Source organism: Orcinus orca, chromosome 7 (assembly GCF_937001465.1).
Source record: "Orcinus orca chromosome 7, mOrcOrc1.1, whole genome shotgun sequence".
NCBI lineage: Eukaryota > Metazoa > Chordata > Mammalia > Artiodactyla > Delphinidae > Orcinus > Orcinus orca.
The window spans coordinates 117,501,856-117,524,923 of NC_064565.1; the positions used below are offsets into that span (position 1 = coordinate 117,501,856).

A 23,068-nucleotide genomic window follows, 5' to 3' on the forward strand; every position below is an offset into this window, starting at 1 on the left:
CTTCTGGTGGGCACAGGGATGCTGCCTGCAAAGGCTCCTAGGTGATTCCATTGCAGGGCTGAGCCCCACCTGCCTCGTGGGGGAGAAGGGGAGGAAAAGGGGCTGTCACAACCGGCAATGGGCAACCCAGCTCCAGGATCACAACGCACCCCATCCCATCTTGGGGGAAGGGAGGGAAGCGTGAACGGATGCCAAGTGGCAATGAGTCAAAGAGTATGTTTTAATAATAACTTCTAGCACAGTGTTACCAGCCTGGCAAGACGGGAGAAAAAAAATCAGAAATGTGGGCATCCTACAAATATTATTTCCCCACTCCCTATTTCATCATGGAGGGGTCAGATACTCCTCTGAAAGCCTTACTGTCAGCAAAGCAGCATTCAGGACGCAAAGACCAGGGGCGGTGGGGTTTGCCTTCAGCGATGCTGGCGCGCCATCTAGTGGCCAGGGGCCACCTCAGCCTCCCGCCACCTCTGAAGTGGGTCCCGCGCTGTGCAGAAGGGATCCCAGCCCTGCTACCCCAGCGTGGGGGAACAGACAGCATGAGGACTCAGCCTTACACAGAGGGGCTCACACCTCACGTACTTCACCTACAAGGGAACAGTCGCATACAAAACTTCACTGCAGTCAGAAACTGCAGGGCACACAGCACCAAGCTGTCGGGTTTCACCTGGAAATTGTCTAGAAAAAAGACCGCGTGAGTGCTTTTGGGACGTCCAGGAGCTCAGCGTCAATGCGGAAGGATGCTTTACGTTTCCGTTGATATAGAAGTTAGTTGATATAGTGAAGCCATCTTTTTCAGGGGATGACAATGTCGTCTTATTTAAAATTTCATACAGAAGAGCCATCGGGCCTCTCTAAAGGCAGGAACGAGGTGAGCCCATGATGTGTCACCACTAGAAAGATGTCCTGTGCCCACCTCAGCCACAGCCCGCGCCTGGGGCCCCTCAGTATTTACTCACCATGAGCCCTCCTAGAGGATGTGCAGGAACAGACCCCCAGCTTACAAACTCACCGAAGACCATGTGATATAAAGTTAACCCTAAAAATGCATTCCAATAGACAGTAGGTGCAGACAAATACTGTTTGATTCCACTTACATGAGGTACATAGAATGGCCAAATTCATAGAGTCAGAAAGTCCACTGATAAATTCCAGGGTCGGGGGAGGGGGGGGAGGGGGAATGGGGACTCAGGGTGTAATGGGGACAGAGTTTCCGTTTAAGAAAGTGAAAACTTCAGGAGACGGATGATGGTGAGAATTGCACAACAATGTGAATGTACTTAGTGCCCCCGAACTGTACAGTTAAATGTGGTTAAAATAGTATGTTTTATATTATGTGACTTTCACCACAATAAAAAAACATTTGGAAAAACAAAAAGGACCACATGATAGAAATCGGTTTACTTTTCGGAGAAAAACTCATACGCGATACAATTTGCACCTCGGCTTGAAGTCTGAGTCCTGGCGTGCTTTGCACAAGCACCACTTCGCATTCACAGAGAGGAGCAGAGAGTAGGGGGCCTGACTCCCCCACCCCCATCCCCAGCTGCCCTCTGTCAGGCACCGTCCTTCGGGGGAACCTCACAGAGATCCCATGACGACAGGCCCAGCCCCATGATGGTCATGCCATCTCTCCCTGGCACTGCCCCCTGCAGCTGGGCCTGCTGTCCCCTCTCCCACCTCCCAGGAGCAGGGGGGCCCCAAGCCCCCGGGCAGCCCCCTGCCCAACACCAAGTGCATGCTGGGTGATTTTCCGATCTTTATTTCCCCTCTGACCATTTCATTCTCCAGTGTCCGGTGGCCAGGCAGCTAAGGGCAGGGCCATGCGTGCCCACCCCCCAGGACATCAGGGATTCAGTCGGTATCTGGTGTCTGAGAGGTGGAGCTGACACCTTCTGGGAGCCTTGGACATGGGACCCTCTCCTGAATGATTCCCACCAGCTTGGGAGGTGGTTATTCTAAGGGATGCCCTCTTGCAGAGCCTCTAGGACTCAGGAGCAAGCCAGCATCAACACTGAATCAGGATAAGCACCACAAGCGACGTGGAGCTGGCGGTGGCTCACCCTGAGGACCAGTGGGTTGTGGCTGGGCGCATCCTCCCCACGGCCTTTCCTGGAGTGGCCCCTTCTAGCGGGCGCAGCATCTGCCCCGCTCCGGGGGCGTCTCATTCAGAGCCAGCCGTGCATCTCCCTGCTGCCTCTGGCCCTCCTGCTTCTCTTGTCTCTGCAGAAGCTCTCGGGCTGTGAACGACAGGAGAAGGACGTGGCCTGGTTGGGAGGAAAATCCCCCAACCCAGCCCAGCACTCGCCTTGCACACGTGGCATCCCCCAGGGTCCCACCCTCCCTGATGTTTTCCAGGAAGCAGGAAACACGGACCCTTGACTCCTGCCCACTTTCCAGGCCCTGGAGACGTTCTGCTGGGTCCCAGGTTGCCAGAGAAGAAGACCTGTTGAAGACCCAGTGATGGTCCCCCCACCCCCTGCTCTGGGGTCGGAGGCTGGTCACTCACCGACAGCACTGAAGACTTCAGTCACCTGGTGGTTCAGTTTGGCCGAGGTTTCCATGAACAGCAACCCCTTGCTCTCTGCAAACTCCCTCCCTTCCTGACAGAAATGGCCACAGAAAGCCCACATTAACCATCAGAAATTTCCCAAGAACACTTAGACGCCTTCTAACAGGAAGACCCAAGAAACGCCGAGAAACAATTGCACCAGCAGAGAACGTCATTCCTCAAGTTCTGTTTCTGGGTCTCCCAGAGAAGGGGGCCCAGACCAGGGAGCAGGGCAGGGAGGGTGCTCGCTGGCAGGGGAGCCCGGCACCCGCAGCGGGGTCCAAGGATGCTTTCCTTGGCGAGGTTCCTGCCCCTACCACGGCTCTCTGGCACCGGTGGGCTCTGAAACCAAGTGAGAACAGAGGAAACATGGAAGGGGAGTGGGGACAGCCTGGTGGGAGCCCGGCCCTTCTCTGGGTCCCCCACCACCGTCCCACAGGGGTCAGACCTACGTGGAGTGAAGGGTGTACAGAGCAAGGGCGTCTGGGAAACACCAGGGCTGCTCGTGTGGCCGAGAAGCAGAGAAGCGTTCATGGGAAGGCCGGGGTGAAGGAGGAGCTGGGGGCCTCCCCATGCAGGCCCCTCGCCTCCCGACCCTCCCAGGAGGCGCAGTGCTCAGTGAGTGACGCTGAGCCGGCCCCTGGGGGCTGGGCCGGCCGTGCCCACAGCATGGCGCCCAGCGGTGTCTACTCCCCCCACCCCCAGCCTGGCCCGCAGAGCTTTGCTCTTCACCACCCCCCAACGAGCTTCTCAGCCCTTTCCCAGACACAGTGATGGGGACATTATTACTTGTATTTTAAAGGACAAGGTGACCTGGTACAGCTGAAGACTCGGTGACTTCAGGTAGCTCATATCTGGGTCACATGAATGAAACTCAAATACCCCCCTTTGCCCAACTAGCTTGGGGGTTCCAGATGGGGTCATTTTAGGGGTTTGTCCTCGGGTCCAATGAGCCTCTGGCCCCTAAATTGCAGGTCCCCAGCCCTCCGTCCGCCAGTTTGTCCTGGAGGCTCCCCAGGATGGGAGCCACAGTTACCTCACCCTCCGTGGAATGAGCACATCCAGTGCACAGATCTTGACTCCTAAACTCATTCCCCGGCACTAGGAACCAGGGCTCTTTGGGGAAATGATTGATTCCAGGGCTGGGGCCGAGAAAGGACAAAGGTGAACCTGGAACAACTTGGTGAGCCAGAAAGGAAGGAAGCGCTCAAGGAATAACAGGGCGGGTGACAGGGCCAGCGGAGGGGAGCGCTCTCAACGGCCAAAGCTAGGAGCAGATTTCCCGCGACCAAGAGAAGGGCGTTAGTGGGGAAATGACAAAATCTGAGCGAGAGCTGTAAAGTAGCTTGAACGTTCGTTTCCTGATTTGCTCGTGGTTCTGAGCTTACGTAAGATGTTAACATTCGGGAAAGCCGGGAGAAGGGCCGACGGGGACTTTTTGTACTATTTTTGCAACAATTTTTGTAATTCTGAAATTATTTTAGGATGAAAAGCCCCCAAATCAATGTGAAAGCTGCACTGGCCACAGGTCAGCTTGGCCTCTGCCCAGCCGAGGCACCTGCGGCTCCGGGGTCTGCCCCCCGCCCCCAAGGCCCAGCTCAGTGGGAGCTCAGAGGGAACAAGAAGCCAGGGTGGGGTCTGGGGGCCCAGGGTCTACAGCCCAGGCCCCAGGGTGGCCGCTTCCGTGCAGTCTAAGCCACGGGGTCCCCCTCCCGCGGGCAGGGGTCCTGGGAGAGCGGAGAGGAGGCCCCTCCCGCCCCTGAGCTGGGCCCCCGGCCTCCAGTGGGTCTCCCCACCCAGGCCCCGTCTCCCAACTCGGCCTGACCTGGGCCCCACACGCTCTTCCTAAATCACCCGTCAGGCCCCCACCCCAGGGACTCAAGGCTGCCCCGGAATAAAGCCCCCAATCCCAGCACCAGCGCTGGGATCTCCGCCTCTGAGCCCCAGCGCCTACCCAGCATGGCCTCCGCCGGCCACCCCCTGCCCCCAGACTCCTCCCCTTCCTGCCCTGCGCTGTAGCCCAGCACCCTCCCCGTCCCGCTCGCCCCTCATCTGCCCCTCCTCCCACACCCCCACATACACACACACAGACACCACTGTACACACGCGTCCTGTACACACACACGTCCTGTACACACATGCATCCTATACACACACACGTGTCCTGTACACACACATACGTCCTGTACACACACACACGTCCTGTACACACACGCGTCCTGTACACACACATGCATCCTGTACACACACACATGTCCTGTACACACACACGTCCTGCACACACACGCGTCCTGTACACACACGCGCGTCCTGTACACACACACGTGTCCTGTACACACACACGCGTCCTGCACACTCATGCGTGTCCTGTACACACACATGCATCCTGTACACACACACGTCCTGTACACACACGCGCGTCCTGTACACACACGCATCCTGTACACACACGCGCGTCCTGTACACACGCGCGCGAACCCCTTGCTCCCTGCTTCAGGTTCTCCCCGCTTTACAAGCAACTACCTAGAGCATTTATTCTGCTGTTGGTCGTTTTACAGAAGAGCTGCAGCTTTCAGGTTCTCTCTCCCTTGCTCATTTCCTAGCAAAAAATTTGGATTTGCCCCTTCTTGAACAGTTTATTGAACACAAAGAGAAAGATCTGAAACCCGCCATTACTCAAAGAAGGAGCGAGGGTGGGAAGGGTCGTGGTTTCCTCATGGAAACCGTTCCCTGCACTGCGCCCGCCCCTGCCAGCCCTCGGGAGGCTGCGGTCATGCTTGCAGCTCTCCCCGCAGCCAGGAGCAGACACCTGGGGGTCTGACCTTCCCAGGAGAGACCAGAAACCTTTGCCCAGGAGGGAATCTAAAGTGGTATGTGAGTGTGTGGGGGGGGGGGGGGGGCTGTATGAGTGTGTCGGTAGGTGGGCGTGTGTGTTTGGGGTTCCTCCCCCCTCCCGCACCGGGGACATAATGACCATCTCCAGGCCCACCTCAAAGGTCACCTCCCGCTCCTGGTTGAGGTCCGTCTTGTTGCCGACCAGCATCACCACGACTTCTCCCGGGTGGAACTCCTCCTCCAGGTCCTTCAGCCACTGCCGCGCCTTGCAGAAGGAAGCCTGAGAAAGGAAAACAGGACTGTCAGGCAAACCTGGTGGTCTTCCTCAGCCATCCCAGGAAGGACAAGGCAAGTGTCAGTAGCTACCCTGCGTAAAACACAGGATCCAAGTGACCCACCCAAGGAACCGTGAGGGATGGATGGGGGTGCTCTGTTCTGGGTACTCCGGGAGGACCACAGAGGGGCGCAAACCCAACCGTGCAGCAGGAAGAGGGGCTGTCAGGGAGGGCTTCCTGGAGGAGGTGACCAACTTTCACTGAAGGAATCTACTGGTTGTCACGATTTTAACATAAAATGGCACATGATCCAACTGGCCTTATATCGGGCCCCAAGGGCTGTTCTGCCCCTTGAGCAGGGGTAGCTGGTCTTTCTCTGGCCTTGGGTGGTCTGGGCCGAAGGCAGCTCTGTCCTCACCCAGGCAGCAGGAGGCTGGGGGCTGCAGGAGGTTCCGAGTCAGACCTGGAACCCTAGAGGCCTCTGCTCCACGATACCCTCAAGGACCACTCTGTGGGGAAGTGGCTGTCACACCAAACCCTGATCCTAACTGCAGTGCCCCACAGACCCGGGAACGGGGCCTCTGTCCTGGGTCCCACGCAGCCCCTCTCCCCTGCAGCCATGCTGACCCAGTAGGCCTGCTCTCAGCACTGCAGGGGCTCCACGCATGGCACTCGACCTCCTTAATTCCACCAGCGCTGCCCTCTGACCGGAACTCCCTTCCCCCTCGCCACTCACACGCCCACCACCACCTCCCTGCCCGGCCCTGCCCAACAGGGCTAATCCTGTTTCTCCCAACGTCTCAGCTAGAGCCTTCCTGCAGGCAGTATGGTGCCCCTCCTGTCAACTCCCATAGAACCCCACCCTTCCCTGCTGGTACACTAAGCATCTGCTCACTGCTGTTTGGCCCGATGAGATTCTGTAGTGGATATGCAGCCAGGGGCTGTATCCTGTTTTCATAACCCCCCCCTCACCAGCTCAGTGGGCACCCAAGGAATCGTGAGTGATGGATGGGGGTGCACTGTTCTGGGTACTCCAAGAGGACCACGGAGGGGCACAAACCTAACTGTGCAGCAGGCAAAGGGATTGTCAGGGAGGGCTTCCCGGAGGAGGTGACTGACTTTCACTGAAGGATTCTCCACTGGTGCTCACGATTTTAACATAAAGCACCAGCACAGGTCAGTCACGTAATGCCGCCAGAAGGTTGCGTCCATGTGTCTGGGAGGGCGGGGACACACCCAGGTGAGCCTCACCTTCCTGGTGACATCATACACCAAAAGCGCAGCATTGGCACCCCTGAAGTAGAGGTGGCAGACGCTGTGGTACTTTTCCTGGCCAGCCGTGTCCCAGATCTCAAACTTCAGAGACGCAGCCCCCAAATCCACCACCTTTGTGAAGAACGCACCTGAAACAGAAGCCCAGAAGGAGTTTTACATGGAGGACGAGGTCTTTATCCACAGCTCAGCCTGGACCAGCGTGAACCCTGGGCTCAGCAAACCAGCCAGAGACAGCCAGCCCTGTGCTTCCTGTCACCCTCAGTGGGGAAGGCTCAGCAAACACCTCTTCTAGAAGATGGCATTTTCCAGAAAAAGCAAAGAGTGACAAGGAATTTGCTGCAGACCTTTGCAGATTCCACAGAGGCTTTGGGTGGGAAGATAGACTCTCAGGGTCCTATTCAAATCCTCTGGACTATGTGAGGCATGGAAGGGTCTCTGACAACCAGGGTCACCCCGTGGGTGTCCAGCAAGGTAGCTGGCATGCTGACGGTCACACCAGCTCCTCCCCTGCAACCTTCCCAGCCTCCTGCTAACCCCCGGCCTGACCCACACCTCTCCCTGCTGACCTCCCTTCTCCACTGACCTCTCTGCTTGGAATCCTTCCTCTTCCCCACCTCCCTACATGTCCACCGGGTCTCTGAGTGTGAGCCCTTGGGGCGGTGCTGGGGCCCCCTTCCCTGGGAGTGGTCTACAGTAGCCCGCCTGTGCTTATCACTCACCCACCGCACAGGTAGACTTCCGTGTTCTCATCTGTCACCCTGGTGACAGGGAGCACCTGGAGAGCAGGACTTTTATGCACTATTGCCCCTGCTTAATAAGTACACACAACGAAAGGTCTACCCACAAACCATTCATTCAACATATTGGGCAATCCACCTTTCATTTGAAGACTGTTTTCCCCTTAGCATAGCTTTCCAAAGTGTTGTGACTTTAAAATAGTTATTTACTAACACCAGGATGTTCTGTCCCCAGAATGTAAAATGGTGCAGCCACTATGGAAAACAGTATGAAGGTTCCTCAAAGAACTAATAAGAGTTGCCATGTGATCCAGCGATCCCACTCCTAGGCATATATCCGAACAAAACTATAATTCAAAAAGATACATGCACCCCAATGTTCACAGCATCACTATTCACAATAGCCAGGACATGGAAACAACCTAATGTTCATCGACAGATGAACGGATAAAGATGTGGTACATACATACAATGGAACATTACTCAGTCATAAAGAGAATGAAATAATGTCATTTGCAGCAACATGGATGGACCTACAGATTATCATACTAAATGAAGCAGGCCAGAAAGAGAAAGACAAATACCATATGATATCACTTATATGTGGAATCTAAAACATGACGCAAGTGAACTATTTACAAAACAGAAACAGACTCACAGACATAGAGAACAGACTTGTGGTTGCCAAGGGGGAGAGGAGGTGAAGGAGGGATGGATGCAAACTAGTATATATACAGGATGGATAAACAAGGTCCTGCTGTAGAGCACAGGGAACTGTATTCAATATCCTGTGATAAACCATAATGGAAAAGGATGAAAAAGAATATACGTATGTATAACTGAGTCATTTGCTGTACAGCAGAAATCAACTATACTTCAATAAAATAAATTTTAAAAAAGATGTTCTGGGCTTCCCTGGTGGCGCAGTGGTTGAGAGTCCGCCTGCCGATGCAGGGGACGCGGGTTCGTGCCCCGGTCCGGGAAGATCCCACATGCCGTGGAGCGGCTGGGCCCGTGATCCATGGTCGCTGAGCGTGCGCGTCTGGAGCCTGTGCTCCGGAACAAGAGAGGCCACAGCAGTGAGAGGCCCGCGTACCGCAAAAAAAAAAAAGATGTTCTGCCCCCATAGCGTATAGGGTATGTCATATACAGAACTAGACCAGGGACTGGGAGGGGCCAGGGATGAGACTCCAGGCAAAGCTTCTGTCCTGCCCAGACCCGGGCTGGGTTGGAAGCTTGCTGGGAGATTCTGGTAAACGTAGCCACATGCTTGAAGTTAAATTTTTCACTCCAAGGCCAGTGTGTTAGTGCCCTGGGGTTGTCATAACAAATAACCACAAAAAGGGCGGCTAAAAACAGCAGACATTTATCCTTTCAGTTCTGGGGGCCAGAGGTCCAAAATCAAGGAGTTTCCAGTGTTGGCTCCTTCCAGAAGTTCTGAGAGGGAATCTGTCCCACACCCCCTCCTGGCTCCTGGTGGGGACCAGCAACCGTCGGTGGTCCCTGGCTTGTAGGTGCATCTCTCCCGTCTCTGCCTCTGTCTTCACATGGCCACCCCCTCTGCATCTGTGTTTTCCTGTTACAGAGACACTGGTCATGGGATTCAGGGCTCACCCGAAATCCAGGAATATCCTTAACTAGTTACATCTGTAAACACCCTTTTTCCAAATAAAGCCACATTCATAGGCACTGGGAATTAGGAGGAGGACGAATCTTTTGGGGGACACGATTCAATTTGCTACCGACAGAGAATAAGAGACAAGTCTGGGCTGAGATTTTTAGCATAGAAAGGGTAAGATCATGATTCTCTCTCATGAGAATCTAGTTTGGGGTGACTCCTAAATGGAAACCGCTGATCCACCCTCTGCCTGCACATCCTGGATTTTTCTGCTCGTCCACAAACTCGAAGTCAGATACACTTCCTAGGTGTTATGGACTGAATGATTGTATCCTCCCAAAATTCACATATAGAAGCCCTAACCCTCAGTATGATAGTATTTGGAGATGGAGCTTTTGGGAGGCGATTAGGGTTACATGAGGTCATGAGGGTGGGGCCCTGAGGATGGGATTAGTGCCTCTGTAAGAATGCACTCCCTCTCTCTCACTGTCTCTCTCTCTCTCTGTCTTCTTCCCTCTGTCTCCTCTCTCTGTCTCTCTGTCTCTGTCTGTCTGTCTGCTCTCTCTCACTCTCTCTCTCCCCTCCCTTCCATGCAAACACAAAGAAGAGGCCATGGAAGCACACAGCCAGTTACCTAGATGGCAGCTACCCATAAGCCAAAAGAGAGCTCAGGATGAAAACTACTTGGCCAACACCTCGCTTTTGGACGTCCAGCCCCCAGAACTATGAGAATAAACCTCTGTTATTTAAGGCACCCAGTCTGTGGTGTTTATTATGACAGCCCAGCAGAACACCACACCAGGTCAAAGAAAGCTGCCGTCTTCAGCTCAACAGTAGGACTGACAGCTCCCAGCTCATACAGGGCTACTGTCAGGACTGAGCAGGACAGAAGCTCCATTAAGACTGTTGAGGTCTTGAGGGTGAGGGCCACGCCTGGGCCTTGGAGGGAAGTCTATCAGCTGCAACAAACTCTGTCGGCTTGCTTCAACCTTAGAGATCCCAGCTTCCTCCTTTACCAAGAGTCAACAGTGCCCTCTTCCCAGGGCGGTTGTCAAACCCAGGAGAAAAGAGACGAGGTGCAGGGTGTGGCACCTGACGCCCCTTCCTCCCCTCCCTCTCCACTCTCCCGGGTCACTGCCTGGGAAAAGCAGCCTTTGATCCACACCCTTTGTCTGTTTGCTATCAGGTCAAATCACACTTCCGTGTGCGATTTTTGTTTCATCCTAAAAGTCATCCCTGCCAGGTTACAGGTGGGCATAAAATTCAGGTTTGCCTCCTTCGCTTAACAATCTTAGCTTCTGATACTTTCCTTTTCTACTCTGAAAACGATGGCTGGTGGTTGAGTTTAAATCAATGCAAAATCCCAACCGATTTCCAAGGAGCGCAGGGTTTTCACACCGAGCAATGATGTGGCATGAGTGGCTGTTGGATATTCACAGACCGCAGCACCTCGTCTCCCCTGGAGAGAGACACAGACCCCCCAGGTGGGCCCCTGGGCTGGTATCCAAAGCAAACTTCCACCCCCTGCCCCGTGAACTCCTGGCTCCAACCCACAAAAGAGCCCACATGTATTACCTTCCTTGTTCAGAAACCCACTGACCACATTTTCTACCTGTTCACAGCTAAAGCCAAAAAGTGATTAAAAAGTAAACTTCCGAGATATTCAAACAGACTGGGAGATTTTTCCTGAAATGATGTTGGCAACAAGCTGGGATGTGGGAGCAGGACCAGGCCTAGAACCCAGAATTGTCCACGTTTCTAGAATACGCTGGTGGAGATGACACACCGGCACATTTTTACCAGACGATACTCTGAACCGGGGCCACCTGGCATTGCTTTATATGGTGACACAAAGCAGGGCTCCAGCCTCCTCTGGCCCCAGCACAGACCTCAACACAGGAGCCCCAGCAGTGGGGACACTTGGGGACGCTTCCGGCCCCCTCCCCAGCCTCTGGAAGCGGGCGTGCCTTCCACTTGCTGAGCTGAATGGACCCCCCCTGGGCAACGAATGACAAGAGAATTCACTGGGGGTTGTTCTTCAACTTGCATTCTGTTGCCCCCAATTAAAAGGTGTCTCAACTAAATGTTAACACAAGGAAACGTTTTGCTTTTTGACCTTTTAATTTAAATAAACGTCCTATCCTGCTCACTGGAGCCCTCTCTGCGGCGCTCTCTTTTCTGTAAAAGTCACGAGCTGCTTCCCGGTGGAAGGGAACACAACATGGGTGACTTCTCAGGGTCACCTGGGCTCCAGCAATGTTTCATGCAGCAGCGAAGGGAGGTGGGGCGAAATCCAGCACCTTTCGCACCTTCGCCGCCCCAGGCAAGGCCCAGCTGGTCCAAACTGGCTTCTGCCAGCAAATCCGAACGCAAGCACTAGATGTCACCACCCCTCCAAAGATGTCACTACAACGTGCAGGGCAGGGAACTGGGCTGGAATTTCCCCTGCTGCTGCCTTTCAGGATTCCAGGATGAGGGGTCTGCAGGAGCTCTTGGTGCTCCAAGCTCCCAGCCACCATAAGCGCGTCTGGCAGCGGCCCACCTCCCCTGCCAGCCCGTCTCTCAGATGGGCCTGGCGGGCTTTGTGGTGCTGGGGCAGCCGGGAGTTCAGGGGGTTCTGGTCTCCTCCCAGCAGGCCACGCCCTCGGGAGGCTGTGCTCAATTCCACTCAGGCTCTGCTTCGGGTACAAGAGTCTGTCACCGCCTGCCACACTTACGGCTCCAGCTTCCTCTGGAAGAACAGGTCTTGCCGCAGGGTGGCTGGAACCCTGTCTCGGCCCGGGCGCTCTTCTGCACAGCTGTGCCCAGTGCTTGTGTAACCCTCCACTGCGGGGCCACTCCACACACTCACCGACAGATCCAGACCCTCTGGAGGGGCCCAGGGACCCCCGCTCTTCCCCAGGGCTGGAGTGTCTTGCAGCCGGCCTGCCCTGAAGGCAGCACCACCAAAGACATGCCAGGCCCTGGTCCCCCCGCTGCCCTCGGGAGTGTGAGGGTGGCCGTCTGAGGAAAGGGGGCAGCAGGAAAGGATGACAACTGAAACCAAGCAGGACCCTGGGGGGCTCCTGGGCACAGAAGCCTTTCCATGCCCCTCGCTTTTGTTTGTAGGGAACAGACTCCAGCCCCCATGACCTTCCCTGAGTTCCAGAGGGCAGATTCGAACCGTTGCTAATCAGGGAAGGGAGAGGATGCAGAGACAAGGGAGGGGCAGCCAAGAAGCAATAGAGCAGCCTTGGGCCAGGGTCCTGGTTCCGCCTCAAGGGATACACAGAGGGACTTCCCTGGTGGCACAGTGGTTAAGAACCCACCTGCCAATGCAGGGGACACGGGTTCAAGCCCTGGTCCGGGAAGATCCCACATGGCGCGGAGCAACTAAACCCGTGCGCCACAACTACTGAGCCTGCACTCTAGAACCCGCAAGCCACAACTACTGAGCCCACATACCACAGCTGCTGAAGCCCGTGGGCCTAGAGCACGTGCTCTGCAACAAAAGAAGCCACCGCAATGAGAAGCACAACGAAGAGTAGCCCCCGCTCGCCGCACTAGAGAAAGCCCGTGTGTGGCAACGAAGACCCAAAGCAGCCAAAAATAAATAAAATAAAGGTCCAGTGGTTAAGACTCTGCATTTCCAAAGCAGGGGGCACAGGTTCGATCCCTGGTCAGGGAATTAAGATCCCACCTGCTGTGCGGCGTGGCCAAACCAGAAAAAACAAAAAAGGGGGGAATGTCTGCTTTTATAATAATATAATAATTATCATAGCATAATAATTAATAAAAACACATAGAATATAATATGTGATTAAATATCATATTATAATAAATAATATTATTTATTTATTTTTATAAAAACTTAGTAATCGTTATAATATCCACCTGCAAAGGTCGTAAGAACATCACAAGGTGTACAAGGCATGTGAAGTAGGCCCAGAGATGTACGTGGCGGAGACCGTCATTCCCACAGGGGATTTAGCTCCTCAAAGCAAAGGAGGGCGCACTCATCTCTACGTCCCTTACACCCAGCTCAGTGGCTGGCACCTAGCAGGTGCTCCACAAATAGGCTGGTTGCTGATTGAATAAAGGACCGCTAAACCCACCTAGAGAGCTGCGGGCCATGGCAGCCCAGGAAGCCAAGGCCTAGGGCACCAGCCCCAGGGCAGAGGCGGGGTCCTGGGGAGATGAGCCCGGGCCTGGGGAAGGGGCACGGGCAGGAGGAGGACGGCCGGACCGGGCAGAGGACCAAGAGTGGAGAGGGTGCATCCTGGCCTGCCACCCAAGCAAAGGCCCCCCCACCCTGACCCGAGCCCAGGCTCTGTGCACCCTCCTGACCCTCGTAGGACCCCTGAAGAGAGCACGGTGACTTGGACAGCCTGGGGAGGGTGACAGCTTGGCCCCCGACTTGCTGGAGCTAAAGGAAGCGGTGGAGGTGACTGGGGTTGGGGAGACAGGGCACCCCACCCACCGTCCACGAGCTGCAGCGCGCTGGACCTGCGGGTTTCTCGCTTGGGAGCGTTAGCGAACTTGCCTGCGCTCCCCTTTCCCTCCCTGGAAATACAGAACGCCAGCACCGCCTGCAGCCTCGGCCTGGCTCTGTGTGTGGGGCCTCTTCTGCCCCACAAGGTAGGTCAGAGCTGCAGGCCTCCCTGGGCCCACTGAGCTAAGTTCTCGGCTCACCGTGAGTCCCCAGGCCACTCCATGCCTGCTGGAGCCCACCCCGTGGCCGCCCATTGCCTCCCGGGATACTGGCTCTCGAGCAGGGGTCCTAAACTTTTGGGGGGAAGTTCCCTGTAGTAAACATTTTAGGCTTCGAGGGATGTACTGTCACCGTTGCCAGCAATCAACTCAAAGCCGCCCTTGCAGAGGGAAAGCAGCCACAGAGGACACACAGGCATGCGCGGGGCTGTGTCCCCATAGAACCTTATGTGCATAAACAAGCAGGGCCCTGGGAGCCATGGCCTCAGACCTCGGTCTTAGAGTGAGATCCAGCCCGACAAGCCGCCCGGTCTGGTCCCTGCTGTCTCCCTCCCCTGAACTGGAATCCAGGTTCACACCCAGGGACACAGCCCTCAAAATCCCAGCTTGGCCTGGCCCCCTTCTGTGGTCTCTGCTCTCAACGAAACCCACTTGAAGCCAGACTTGGCACTCTGTCGTATTTTTTTAAAGCCCAGTCTGATATCACGGGTGAGCGGTGTCAACTTTCCTGCTGATGGAGAAGAGGTGGCCCTGCGCGCCCCTCAGCCGGCCTGAATCCACGGTCTCTACCAGCTCTCCCCGCGTTCCCGTCCTGGGGCCAGCCCTTCACCCTGCTTCTGCCCTTCTCACCACTATTTCTGGGGGCCTGGCCCTGGCAGATCCCTTCGGGCCGCATATTCCTCAGGGACTCAGGAACCACCCTTCTGAGAAGATTGAGGGCCCCCAAGGAGTTAATACCGTTTGCTGAATTTTGTGCTCTGTTTCTATGTTGGTGTGTCTGCTTGGCATCTTAGAGAATCCTCCACACCTAATGTGGGCCTGGGACAGAGGCCACACCCAACAGATACTTGCTGAGTGAGTGAATGAATGGATGAGTGAGTGAATGAATGGATGGGTGAGTGAATGAATGGATGGGTGAGTGAATGAATGGATGAGTGAGTGAATGAATGGATGGGTGACTGAACGAATGGATGGGTGAGTGAATGAATGAATGGATGAGTGAATGAATGGATGGGTGACTGAATGAATGAGTGAGTGGACACAGAGAAACGGAAGGCTTATCCACAGCGCAGCCCAAATTTCACACCGAAGCTTTCGTTCCCAGTGAGGTGTCTCTTCCACCATGACGGCTGCCTTCTGAGAGGACTGGCACAGAGCACACACTGGGTTTCCCTATTTTAGGTGGGAAGTGGGGCTTTTCACCCCCAGACAGGATGTGAAGGAGACCAGTTGTCCACAGATGCGCCAAAGTCCCTCCCCTCTGAAAGCCACGACTTGCTATCCTCTTTAAGCAGTGCAGTGAGAGAGGCCTCCCTCCCTGCCGTCCCTCCCTACAGCACCCACCCTACCCGCCAGCCCAGGCCAGGCGGGTAAGCCGAGTCCAGGCAGAAAGGGAGCAGTGTCGGCAGGAGAGCAACCAGCCAGGGTGAGAGGCCGGCTTGTTCAGAGGGCTGAGTGGCAGAGCCGGGAGGCAGGTTCTTCTTCTGGGCTCCCCCCTCCACCAGCAGAAGCCCTCACACACCCAACCCTTCGGGGCCAGAAACTCTGTCGCGGATACACTACCCGCCCCCTCCCCGGCCCCCGCAGACTCCAGCTGAGCTGAAACCTGTCTGGGTTCTGGATCCCGTGTGCATGCCTGCCTGGGGTGGACCTCATGCCCTCCCTGCACGTGCCAGGCACTGCCCGAGGCTCCAGGAGAGCCTGGGAAATTCCCAGGCAGCCTCATCCCCAGGTGCCCCACGTGTGGGTCAGCAGCCCTGCCTCCCCCACCAGGAGACGAAGGAAGGGTGCCCTGTCCCGTCACTTACATCCCACGGTCGGCAGAATGCTCCTGAAATCATTCTTCACATACTGGAGAGCCAAGCTGGACTTGCCCACAGAACCACTGCCCAGGAGAACCAGCTTGAAGATGCAGGCCTGGCCCAGGGCAGCCCCGGGCTGGGGGACCCCATCCACCTGCGCCATGCCCTGCAGAGAGACAATGATGGACGGAGGCTGAATGTCAGATACCAAATACTCTCAGCAAGTGGGCCCCCGGGACGCTGCTGCCCTGGATGAATACAGACAGCCTTGAACGGAAAGGAGCTCCACGTCAGAGGCACCTGGCTTGCCACTCTGTACCCCATCTCCCCTTCTGGAAAGTGGGGTGAGCAATAGCTATAATATACGCCTGCTGTGAGTGAGTGAATGGATGAGTGACTGAACGAATGAGTGAGTGAATGAATGGATGGGTGACTGAATGAATGAGTGAGTGGACACAGAGAAACAGAAGGCTTTTCCATAGCGGAGCCCAAATTTCATACCGAAGCTTTCGTTCCCAGTGAGGTGTCTCTTCCACCATGACGGCTGCCTCCTGAGAGGACTGGCACACAGCACACACTGGGTTTCCCTATTTTAGGTGGTAAGTGGGGCTTTTCACCCCCGGACAGGGTGGAAATGTTGTGAGGTTCTTGCAAAGCGTGTGCACGGTGCCCGGCACGGGCCTACGCATATGAACAGCTTCGTACCCTGCAAAGTAGTGATTGTGTGCTAGTCATCATACTGGCTCATTGCCCTCTTTCCATCACCTCTCACTTTTGAAAAACCTATGACTTATTCCAAAAAGGATCTGAAATACCTAAAAGTTACAGCACTCTCTCAGCTGTGGTTCATGGATTCAAACTGGTGTTTCAAGAAAAAGCTTGGTGTTTCAAGGATCTCAAAACATTGCATTCCTTCCCACTGTATTGAAAGCCTCAGAACCCACAGCGATATGCCCTGGAGAAAAACGGCTCTGTGATCAAAATTAATTTGGGCAAACCCTGCACATGTTTTCATTGTAGAAAATTTCACGCATGTACCAGAACAGAGAGGATGGAGGTCGCTCTGGTGGACCTCAGACCTCCATCATCCACCTCCACAAGAATCAGCTGTGTAAGGCCAACTGGCCCGAGGCAGGGGAACACAATCAGATTCACAGGTTGCATCAGACCGAAATTCTCTGGACCACCAGTTCCAGAAACTGCCCTGGAGACAATCCACACCACCCAGTTCCAGGAACTGACCTGGGGACTTTGAACCCGGCCCAGCCTTCCCGCCTTTCGAGGGGCGGGACTAACGGTCCACCAGGATACCCGAAAAGACCACCAAATAAGGAATGCCCTGCGCCCTCCCAGATTCACCACATCCCTTTCCCTTCTTCCCCTATAAAATCTTGCCCAACCCTCGCCTGGGCGCGACTTCTCTGGCCCCTTTCTCTCGGACCAGTGCATCTCGCCCGGGAGCGCTCCCTAATAAAGCTCACTTGAAGCTGTCCTCTGTTTCGCGGTGCCGTTTGTTAAGATCCGACCTTACAAGCTGTAGCCAATCTTGTTTCACCCACACCCCCAAACCCTCCTTCCTCCGAAGATTAGTTTGAGGGAATTCCTAGACATCCTATTAATTCTCCTGCAAATCTCGGTATATGTACATGCATCCTCTTTTTCTCTGTAATTTATTTGTTGAAATCAGATTGCCTTGTAGTTTCCAGTCTGGATTTTGCTGATTGCATCCCTAAGTTGTCATTGAATGTGTTCCCTTGAACCCTGATTTTCTGTAGCCTGGTGGCTCAGAACAGAAATCTGATTGGATATAGGCTGTCTTTTGGCAAGAATACTGTCATGAGTGTGGTGGGCATTTCCTCAGGAGGCAACAGCCATTGAAAACTGTCCCTATGTCCACTGTCTCATTCGGGGTCTGCAAACTGGTGGCATTCCACTGTTATCATTTTGTCTTCGTCTACTATCTGGATTGCATCTAGAGAAAACTTCCCCTGAAAAATACCCAAACCCACCTCAGAGCTAGCCCGTTCAGTGAACAGAGCCTCTCCCACCTCATTGCAGTGGGTGGGAATGGAGGAAGGGAAGGGATTTTGAAGAGGGAGGGAGAAAAACGAGAGCAGTAGGAAGCAGACCCTGTTTCCTCGCTGTCCCCAACAGGCAGCCACAGCCACAGACTGGTCTGGTCTGCGCTGTGGGGACAAAAGGAAAAGAATCGAGTTTGGGATCAAAGTTTAAAAGCAAACAGGACGGAGTCCTAAATACCAACAAGACTTTCTAAACAGAAGGTGACTGGAGTTACAGGGTTTGGCAGAGAAGGGTTCACAGGCCCATCCACTCCCTGGCGAAAGGGACACAGCAGAGCTGAATGGTTACTGGAAAGCATGTCTGGAGCCCCATCTTCCATGGGATGCTGTCAAGTTTCACCATCGGGGAGGATGCTTAATTGTGTCAACGGATGACATCCCACCAGGGCACCCTGCGACTTCCTCTGCATCCCGCAGACCCGCAGCTGCCCCGGGGGTTGGGGAATGCAGTTCTGCAGGGGCCGGTCCTCTCTCCAGAACCCACCACCCATGCAGGAATTCAAAGCAGTCCTTCTACAGATTTCCGATCCACTGGTAGAAATTAAACTCAAAGGCAAAATAAAATAAACACCGGGAACAAATGGGGGCGCCCCCCAAAGTGGCTGGCCCTCACGGATAAAATGACAGCCTAGGATTCAGCTCTACAGGCCAAAGGGCAAATCAGAGTCCGGAATGAGGATAGAAGCCGCAGGAAAGATAACAAAAAGATATTGGCTCAAAGTTCAGAGGTTGCTAGAGTCGCTTATCTGTCAACCCCACGGCCTAATCATCTGGGGAATTTGCCTTACGGTGAAGAAGCTGCTACATCTGCTCTCTTCTCTCTGTTCACCTCGATGCAATCCCTCTCCCACCGCAGCCTCCTGTCTGGTCTCACAGCTGCCACCCCTACCCCACCCCCTCACCCCCGATCGTGTGTCCAGTCCCCATAAATAGCAGTGCATAAAAGAGAGAAAATTCTCTGCATTGTGGGGCCCACAGCTCCCTGTTCCTCTTCTTGACGGAAATGATCTGTTTCCAGCTCTCCCTTAATTCGTAGAATTATTTTTTTCTTGGTTCTCTCTCTCGCCGGGCTATAACTGCTCACGAAAGCAAAGACAGTGTTCACTGAGATGACAGTAGGTGCTCAATAAATGTCTCGCGCATATCCGTAGGGATGGCGTAGCAAGTCATAACTAGACAGACACGCTGCTTCAACCCCATAGCTTGCACAGCCAGTCCAACCCCAGGGAGCTTGTCAAAAAGTGGGCTGGGAGCTTCCCTGGGGGCGCAGTGGTCGAGAGTCCGCCTGCCAATGCGGGGGACGCGGGTTGGTGCCCCGGTCCGGGAAGATCCCACATGCCGCGGAGCTGCTGGGCCCGTGAGCCATGGCCGCTGAGCCTGCGCGTCCGGAGCCTGTGCTCCGCAACGGGAGAGGCCACAGCAGTGAGAGGCCCACGTACCGCAAATTAAAAAAAAAGTGGGCTGGGATCTCTGCAGAAAGAGAAACCAGAGGAGGGGCATCCAGGAGGTGCTGGGACCCGCTTCCTCCAGGCAGCTCAGCCCGAGTGACCAAGAAAAGCAGAAAGTTACAGGTTTAAAGGCAACCCGGCATTCAGATTCAGGCAACGTATTCAGATGAGGCTGCTGTAACAGCACGTAAAACCTGGACCAACTTAAAGTGGTTTTTGCCTCCTTAAAGAGGTGGGTTGACTAATCAAACCCGGAGTCACTGTACAGAGACAGCACTGCGCATGCGCAAGGCGGGAACCCACGTCTCCAGGATGACTCCCAAACCAGAAAGCTCCAGACTAGGAAACTCAAAGAATAGAAATGTTGCCCCCAGAGCCCTTTAGGAAGGACAGGTCCTTTAATAAGGAAAAGCTGGCTTCCTGGAGCGCTCGCGTAGCTTATAGGGAGATTCAAGACTAGCCGGTTCGCTTCCAAGTTTAAAATTCCCCGAAGCCCTTAAATTTTGCCCCAAACGTGGATTGTAGAGACACGTTTGAGAGCCTTGCCGGTCGACCTCGAATTAAACCTCTGTCTTTTCTCAAAAGCCAGTGCCATAGTGTTGCTTCTATGCTTGTTGGGCAGGGAGCCCTTGCCCTACAACACTGCGGGGGAGGGGGGGACCAAGGCTAATGGACCCGCCATCTCCACTGAGGCGCAGGGTGACCGTGTGCTCAGGGCCCCTGCACGGCTCGGCGGCACACAGGTTTCTACTGAAGCAGAGCAAGAAGCCTCCAGGGGTCCTGGCGTTACCCCACCTTACAGAGAGGCCCAGCAGCTTTTCTAAGAGAAAGATGCAGGAGTCCAAGCCAGAGCAGGCTCAAGGAGGAGGATGGGGGCGGGGGAGCGATGGACTGAGAGTTTGGGGTCAGCAGATGCAAACTATTATATAACGGATGGATAAACAACAAGGTCCTACTGTATAGCACAGGGAATTATATTCACTATCCCGGGATAAACCATAATGGAAAAGAGTATGAAAAGGAATGTATATATATGTATAATTGAATCACTTTGCAGTACAGCAGAAATTCACACAACATTGTAAATCAACTAGACTTCAATAAAACAAATTAAAAAAAAAATTTTTTTTTAAGTCAGAACAGGCTGCCTTCACGTCCACACTGGATTCACCAGGCACGAGCATCATTTCAGTCACTTACAGAGGCAGCAGGACCTGCGCTCCACCCACATCAAGAACCGCTGGTGCAATGAGCCTGCCGGGGAGCCGCTGGCCGGACCTCATTGCCCAAAAGATGGTCATCTCAGTAGCAAGCCCTCACTTACAAACCACTTTTTTTTTTTTTTTTTTTGGCCTAATGTAGAGAAACAGTAGAGTGGTGGTGACCAGAGGCTGGGGTGTGTGTGGGAAGTGGGATGATATTGGTAAAAGGGTGCAAACTTCAGTTGTAAGATTCACAGGTTCTGGGGATCTCATGTACAGCGTGATGATTAAAGCTCATATGGTATTATACACTCGAAAAGTATTAAGAGAGTAGATCTTAAGTGTTCTCACCACAAAAAGAAATGGTAATTATGTGACGGGGTGGAGGTGTTTTTGCAATATGTAAATGTACCCAATCAGCACGTAACATACCTTAAATTTACCCCATGTTATATATATGTCAATTGTCTCAATAAAGCTGGAAAAAAGAAACGCTTTTAAAAATGGAATTCCCCAGGTTTCTGTGCCACCCCAGGCTAATACCTTGTTTCTTGCGAAAGTACTTAAGGCACCTGCTTAGAAGCAGATATTCCACTGATTTGTGCTGTAATTTTACATAAAGAGAAAGTTCTAACACACCTACAGCAATTCTCAAGTATTTAAAGATACCCCTTTAAGTTTTCCTTGCTATTTATGTGCACTAATTAATAAAACTCTCCTTAAGTCAAGAAAATCTTTAGCCCCAAACATGTCTGAATTAACCAAAATCGGTGGAGTATGAATAAACATGCCATTACTATGATACCACATACAGGTGACACATCTCTTTATCTAAAAACATTATTTTTCAATAAATATAAACACATAATTGTCCATATGAAAAATATGAAATTACCCGTAATTCCACACCCTTAATACAACGAGGGATGGTATTTTGCCTACTTTCTTCTAATTTTTTGTATAAGAATCTTAAAAACAAACCATCATTTTAACATAAAATTATGCATCCTACATTAAAAAAAAAAGTGAGACATATGAAGGGCGGTTTTCCACATTACTGCATATGTTGTAGATGCATTTGACCTATGTGTGTTTAATGACCACATAATACCCCTACAACGATTCCAATTTCCTGAACTATTTCTCTGTTACTGGATTTTTACTTGGCTTTAATTGTTTTTTCTCTGTAATAAATAAGACTGCAGTAAGCATTTTCATGTATGAGTTTTCGTGTGATTACACGTTGATTAGAGGTTGAAGCCCTCTGTTCAGAGAGGACTCCAATTGAAAAATGTGACTCCTGACCCGGCCCCTGTAATTTCATGAAGACAGTGTTACTGAAGTGTCTCTAAACGCAGAGACGATCTCAAGAATGCCACGTTTGTGATCGGGGCCAACAGGGACACCCTGCGGAGCATTTCGGTTTCGGGCTTTTCATTTCTGACAAGCTCATCTCCTTGCACCAAGGGAAAAAGGAGAGATTGCAAGTCCAAACCAGTCTTCCTGGGGGAGGGTCGCTCCAGGGAAGCGTCTGATCTGCCGAGTTCGTCGCCAGCGAGCACGTCCTCCTCCAGCTCTCCCCGCCCAGGCGTGTAAGGAACGCAGGGCTTACTGTGCAGTTGTCTATTCTGAGGTCAGTCGGTAGCACTTGGGCACCGTGATCCATTTGAAATGGATTCCTGTAAGGGCCCCTATTCATTACGTTCAAGCCTTTAAATGGATTTTCCCAGAGGCCACTCTTTAAATAGGAATCTCCTTCCAGGACCCTGACCTAGCAAGCCATCGGGGACGAGCAAGGACACCGCTGGCGCTCAGGACACACTCCTGGCTCTTCACTTCGCCCTTTTGATTCTGTGCACTGGGGCTCGTGCACGGACACACGTCAGACACAAAGGTGCAGGCACACATGACACACACGGATACACCCACACCCACATACATGCACACAGACACACAGATACAAACAGACACACATCGATATCCGCACACAGATACACACAAACACACACACACACACACACACTCGACAAAGCACACAGAACTTTAAACAATGACACACACACAGTCGACAAAGCACGCAGAAGTTTAAACAATGACTCACCTGTTCCCCAGGCCTGGTCACTTCCAGACAGCCTGACACCCTATCATCACCGGGTCCCACAGGGCCCCTACGTGTGTCCCCTTTCTCCCCGCTTCTGGCCAGGGGAAAGTTTTGTTCCCTCAACAGGCGGGCTGGGGCGTGGCCGTGGCCCCGGGGCCAGGCAGAGGCTCACAGAAAACAGGTGAGAGGCAGCAGCCTCGGGCCAAGGCGTTGCCCAGCCCCCTCCCCCAAGGCCTCCTCCCTTCCCGAGAGGCTCTCAGGGCAAGGTCCGCCGTGGTCAGGTGGCCACCTGGGGCAGCGGGAGGCTGGACCTTAATGCAGGCGCTGCGGGTGCACCTGGGCGCCTGCCGGAAGTCACACTCCCATCCGGTCACCCAGCTGCGCCTGAGTTTCTCAGTTTTGTTACGAGTCGCATTTCAATGCTGATTTATTTCCTTCTGCTCCTCCCTCGAGC

The 23,068-nt window shown here is 53.6% G+C and overlaps 1 protein-coding gene across 1 annotated transcript; it reads right to left on the reverse strand.

Moving 5' to 3' along the window:
* Positions 1–1,404: 1,404 nt before the first annotated feature.
* RAB17 (RAB17, member RAS oncogene family) lies at positions 1,405–22,781 on the reverse strand. The gene is made up of 6 exons (XM_049712407.1): positions 22,611–22,781; positions 15,789–15,948; positions 6,913–7,064; positions 5,541–5,666; positions 2,510–2,603; positions 1,405–2,240 (listed from the first exon to the last, which is right to left on the reverse strand). Exons 2-6 carry the CDS (start codon positions 15,943–15,945, stop codon positions 2,128–2,130), a joined length of 642 nt encoding a protein of 213 aa, XP_049568364.1. The 5' UTR covers positions 15,946–15,948; positions 22,611–22,781; the 3' UTR covers positions 1,405–2,127.
* Positions 22,782–23,068: the final 287 nt, after the last annotated feature.